At 36.1% G+C, this 6,000-nt stretch overlaps 1 protein-coding gene across 3 annotated transcripts in view; it reads right to left on the reverse strand.

The window, feature by feature from the left end:
• Positions 1–4,869, reverse strand: part of LOC144476285 (uncharacterized) — a 33,744-nt gene extending 28,875 nt beyond the window's left edge. For all 3 annotated transcript variants that reach the window (XM_078193010.1, XM_078193009.1, XM_078193008.1), the window contains exons 1-2: positions 4,750–4,869; positions 1,690–1,973 (exon numbers count right to left, since the gene is read on the reverse strand). In XM_078193010.1, the coding sequence (XP_078049136.1) occupies positions 1,690–1,973; positions 4,750–4,831 (366 nt within the window). In that variant the 5' untranslated portion in view covers positions 4,832–4,869. The remainder of the gene's footprint in view (positions 1–1,689; positions 1,974–4,749) is intronic.
• Between the last annotated feature and the right edge of the window lie 1,131 nt (positions 4,870–6,000).

The following is a 6,000-nucleotide window of genomic DNA, read 5'->3' on the forward strand; positions in this document are numbered from 1 at the left end:
CTAACCGCGGCGCTGCGGTTTTTTTTTCAGCTGTGCCGAGAGGCAAGTCCGGTCGCATCAAAGTCCGCGGGACTTGGATCGCCATATTCAGTCCGTTACACCTCGGAACCAGCCGCGTTATCGACGGTAATAAAATCCAACGGCACGCCTCTACGGCGTCTATAACAAAAGATCCGAAGCCTGCCGGCTTAGGCGTGCCTCCGCAAGCCGGCCGGGCTACCCTGGTTGCACATCTGTGCACGCTTTCCGCGCGGATCGAATTATGCAGAAGCCCGCATCGTTAATTAACACGCCGCCGCTGCCCGTAACGCGATTGCAACGCGAGCATCCACGTCTACATTATTCTTTCTCGGGCTCCTGTAATTGTTCCTCCTCGTTCTTTCCTTATGAAACATTTATGCCACTTTCCAATGCGGCGAACGCGCATTGCAACAGTATTGACCGAAACTCGCGTGCAGCATTACGATGAATAAGCGCCGCAATCTTAACGGCCAAGGAATCGCACCTTTTTTTTATTTTGGAGCATCTTGATTTAACAGCTGCACGGTTTCTTGCGTAATTAATTATCTATTCGTTCTATGAGAGTTCCTGCGTTCGGGATTTAGGATGGAATTAGTAACGTTGTTTTGCGAAGCGCAAATTACTTATTAGAGACCGGGACTTTTATTTAGCATCAATGAACGTGTTTTACGCGCGTCAGGTGGATTTGAACTTTATCCGGAAAAATAAAAATGCAGTAAACGTACGTTTTTACGATCTTATTAGAGTTGCGGGTTTTATGCATTTATAACGAAAATGGTTGGATGAATAACAATGAAAAAGATTAAAAGAAGCTAAGAAAACTTGGCGTTCTAATATCTATTTAATAACTTTATTAAAGGACAAAAGGAAATTATACTTGTCTTATCTATTATTCAAATGGCGCAGAATCTTTTCAACATGCATAAACGTCCCGCAGGCTAGTTATTAATAAACGTTCAAAATTAATTCTGTAATTAACAAAATCTGCATCTTAAAAATGTTATCATTGCGTACAAGAAGTCTTGCATATTAAAAACGATTACTCACTGTTCAATTTAATTGTTCCAGTCTCTTTAAATATTTAGGGATGAATTTTTATTTTGTGAAACAATCTATTTAATAGTCTCTTTTTTATATATCATCCATTTCATTTCATTCGATGAGGTTTTTTCAGTATTGCTGAGGGATTCTGTAGCAAATAGTTTTTCAACTGATTCTCATTTTCTTTACTCTTAGAATAATCATAATTTTAAGAAAACTAAACGCACACATACGTGACACTACCCCTGGAGAGGTTAAAAGCTACATGCAAAATTGGCAATTAACAAAATAAAATAAATATCGTAAATCATAGCTGAAAAAATTACTACAGCTCGATGAACTCGATACCTGTTTCCAAGCATAAAAATAGAATTACGTACAAAATTGTTTATCTCTCGAACCATAAAAACGTTAACTTTGTAACGTGAATTGTTGCTAATCGTTCTAGCCAATTTTCCCAAATATTCAACAATCGGTGGCAAGTTAGGTACAACTGTGGGTTAGAGAATAAAGCGAACGTACAAGAATAAATCACCGAAAGTTCCATGGGGGACCGTACGTGTCTCACGACGATCTTTATGTAGATTATCGTAGCTTCGGGATCTAAGGGTTAATTTGAATACATACCGGAAATTTACTACTGTGGGTTTGTAAGTTAGCCGGCTGTTGAGTCTGACTTGAACTCTGCTCCTCCCCGTAGAGTGGTGGCATCCTGTATTCCGGTGCAATGTTCTGCCCGGAACTGCGAAGCTGACCGTCGTCGAGACCGGCGTTTCTTTCTATGGCGGCTCTAAGCGACGATTGCTGCTCGGCTACCGTTTGCACCCTGTTCTCTTGCTGGTCGTTCTGGCTCTTCTGATTGTTCGGCACCGGTTTCGGTGGTGGTACTGGCTTGTAAAGTCCCTCCTCATCTGAAATTCATATTTCGCACACAATTAGTCGCTGCATTAATTCTACGCCCCCGCTGTCCAACACGCTGGCACTCGAACACATTCCCATAGACGGATTCAATTTATTCGATATTTTACAGCATCGTCCGAGATTGTTATTTTTTTGTCAGAACTAGTTGTTATTTTAACACATTCCGTGCCACGTGTATCACCGATGGTACATGCTTGCATGTCTATTTAATGGGCTGAAAAATAGTTTATAATAAATCTAGAATTAAAGAACTATTTTCTACCACAAGAACGAACCGTAATGAATTTGTTTTATTATTATATAGGATTATTAATAATTACAGATAGTATAGTAAGTTTTAGTGAAATAACAAATGACTAGAGTAAAAAGTCGAGTAAAAATAGCTCGGCATAGAACGTGTTAATTAATGTGACATAATTCGAAAGAAAAGTACAGTAAGTACAGTACAGGAAGTTGTTCATTCCAAATATAATTATTCGACACGTCAAATGTCATAATTTTTTTTGTCGCTCCTAAGATTATAAAAACTGAGATATTTGTTCATAAATTTCTTTATTCGAGAGTATATTATGACAAAAATGGGACAATATTTCGAGAAATTATTTATACATACGTTTCTTTATAAAATGCAAGAATAGAAAATTTTGTCACTTGCTTAAAAAAATGGGTTCGGTTATCCTTATTCTGGTAACTTTATGGTAATTTATTCTGGTAATAATTATTCACAGATTAATGGTTGGCTATGCATTACTTTACGTTACAGTTTTTACGTAAAATGGATGAAAATAGGCGTTTTAAACGTTGCGATAACTGATCAATGCATACAACTTATTATTAAATTTATCATTAATTGCTTCTAGTTTCTTCATTTAATACTACTATATATTTTTGAGAACAGTTTGTCCTTCGTGTTAATCCTTTTATTATCTTCAATGACATAGCTACTTTAAATCCATAATCTAGAAATTAAATGATAATATTAATAGTCAGTGATAGAATTAAATTAATCAACTATTAATGAAATTTTATAAAATTTCATACTAGAAACATCTGTAGACAAATACAGACATTTATAAATTAATATACAGAATCTTATAACAAATCCAAAGAAATAGGAACAGTTCATTATATTTTGAGTCCTTATTGTTTAAAGAAAGATTATCATAAACAATCATAATGACATTTGTATAATGTCATGGACGCAGTATTTAACGCGAACACGTATAAAAGTTTCGCTTCGTTCGTTGAATGACATGAATAATTATTTTTTAAATAAAACAGGTAAATATACCGAAAATATAATAAGCGACGTTGCCAGTAATTAAACGAACATGTAAAGTGAAGAACAATATCGACTTTTATACTGAGTAAGCTAAATGTGTCAGCATCCATAATCCTTTCGAATTCGAGAGTTATTATCGTTCTACTATTTTTAGAGATTTTAAGTGTTTATGGCAGCTTATCTTCATCGTTTAATAAATTCGTTTTAACAGTTTCGTTAAAAATCCTGACGAAGGTGCACGGCCAGAATTAATTCCTAATGAAAAAATAATTGGGATGCGAGCTAATCGTATACAGTTAATCGTAATTAAGCTGATGCTCAGCTGCGCGTAAAGCTACATTTAGCTCCAGCGAACTTCGACGTATCCGCTATGGAAAATTAGTGTAAGCTCGGTGTCTTTCCCCCCTAAGAAAATAATTAGCGTTACCGTAACGAAGGTAATGAATATATTTGTAAATTCAAATTTCCATACATTTCCTGTGTAGTTTGTTACACCAAAACCCATAGCGTAGAAAAATGCACAAGGGAACTCACCAATCACGTAATTATTGCTTTACGAATCCATTCTGTTTATACTAATTACGAAAATACGAATTCGTTAACCTTCCCGTTCATTTCCTGGCTATTCGATCTATTCAAAACAGATCACTGTTTACCTGCGCTTTTGTAAATCATAAACTGGCGTAGTATCAGAATTGCACGGTGCTGAGTGCATTCTTCGGTAGAAACATAAAATGTGCAATAACATTCCTTGTGATGCTCACTTTCCACCGGTTTCATCAACGCTCGATTTTAATGGAAACGTTGCGTAATCGAAAGGTATCAAGTTAACTCAATTTGACTATTTACAGCGGCAAACGTTGCAAAATGACCCGAGTAGAAAATAGGTACTGCTAAATATGGAAATATTGCTGCATCTTCAATTTACTTAAATCTATCATGTTAAATGCTCTATTGTAACGTCAATAAGCATTGTAAGCTTTGACTATGTTTCACTATTTATTTGTAAAATATAAAGACACCAAAAGTTTTAGAGATTAATTAATTTACATCTATGTTAAGTACGACAAGTGTAATGAATTTTTCACGATTATTCGAAAAGATAAATCTCTTTACGATTACTTGATATTCTCATTGTGTATTACTATGCATTTTATTGTTTAATATAGATTCGATTAACTTCCATATTAACTTTAATGAGTCTGAATAATTTTCTAGAACTATACGAAGTGATAAAAAATTTTTCAAATTTTTTATAGTGCCGTTCTATAGCACCATGTATTTAAAAAATTTATAACATTAACAGCTTCGAAAAAAAGCATTAATATCGTTTAATATCTATGCGATCAACTTGTATATTAACATTAATCAGTTTTATAGGTTTTTTATTATGCATGCGTGGCTTAATAATGTGTTTAAACATTTCTGTTGACAGTTCCGATGGTAAATAAATTTTCGACGAAACATTGCTGACGTTTCTGTACCTTGATTCTGATTTTGCCGTCTGAGACGGTTCTCCTGCTTGACTTTGCGAACGGTGGTGGCCATCGCGTGTTGGCTGACCATCTCTGAAGAATGCACCCAAAACCCTCTCTTACACACCCGCGAACACTTGTTCCACTTAATATATTTTCGACAGCACTTTGTCACGTTGTCACACGCTCGACAGCGAACGATTTCCTCAAAGCTCGAACTGTCTCAATCAACGAGTAAATGTCTCCTTCGTCTCTTGCAAAAAATACAGAAAAATCTACGATTGTATCTTGGCCGTTATCGACCTCTCTCAACATAGTATTCACTGCGTCGAGGAAACACTTCTTGTTACTAATACTTCATCTCGTGTAATAACTTGTTGCAAATCGTTTCTCCTTAATCTTAACTTTTTAATTAAGACAATTTCTTAAATTCCTCAACTTTACCCTGAAAAACATTGCAAGATCTTGTACCCCTCTTCTTATTGCTATTTCAACTTGCCTGCGCACGACAGAGAAGAAGCCCGACCGATTCACACGTTGTAATTTGTAATGTAATTCCTGCAATCCGCCAACAAAATTTACCATTCCGTTCACGAATGCATGTGCTTTCATTTCATTAATGGTCTGGCCAAGGATCATCGAGCCGTGATAAAGAGTGCCTCAGTCACACAGCAAAATAGTCGCGAAGCATGCGATGCAACAACTGCATCGATTAAAATTTTTAATATCAACATCTCAGAACACTTTCTCGCGAACTCGTTAAAATCTAATTCAGGTTATAAATCTGTTTCCGTACTATTAATAGCGGCATCAGCATCCTTAAATTGCAATAAACGGCACTGCGGTTCTCAAGAGGACGGTACACAACCCGAGCAATTACATCGATTACAATTTTCAGGGTCGACATCTTTGCAGCTCTTCCCTACAATTCCACTAAAATCTACAGTTTAGCTCGCAGATCGGTGTTTCTGTATTATTAGCGGTGTCACTAGCAATCTTTGAACTACAACTACCAGCACTACAGTACTCAAGAAGACAGTTTACGACGCAGCCATTTCATTCATTGAAACCTTCAAGACTGAGCCCCTTACAGTCGTTTCCTACAATTTCACTGTAATCTACAATTTAGCTTGAAAACCTGTTTAAATGTTATTAGCGTTACCACCAGCAATTTTGGACGAGCATTGCCATAAACGATTTTACGAAGATAAGTCTACCACGTTGTAATAGTGATCGAAACGTGTCTCTCTTTTGTGATTT

Source organism: Augochlora pura, chromosome 10 (genome assembly GCF_028453695.1).
Source record: "Augochlora pura isolate Apur16 chromosome 10, APUR_v2.2.1, whole genome shotgun sequence".
NCBI classification, from domain to species: Eukaryota; Metazoa; Arthropoda; class Insecta; order Hymenoptera; family Halictidae; genus Augochlora; species Augochlora pura.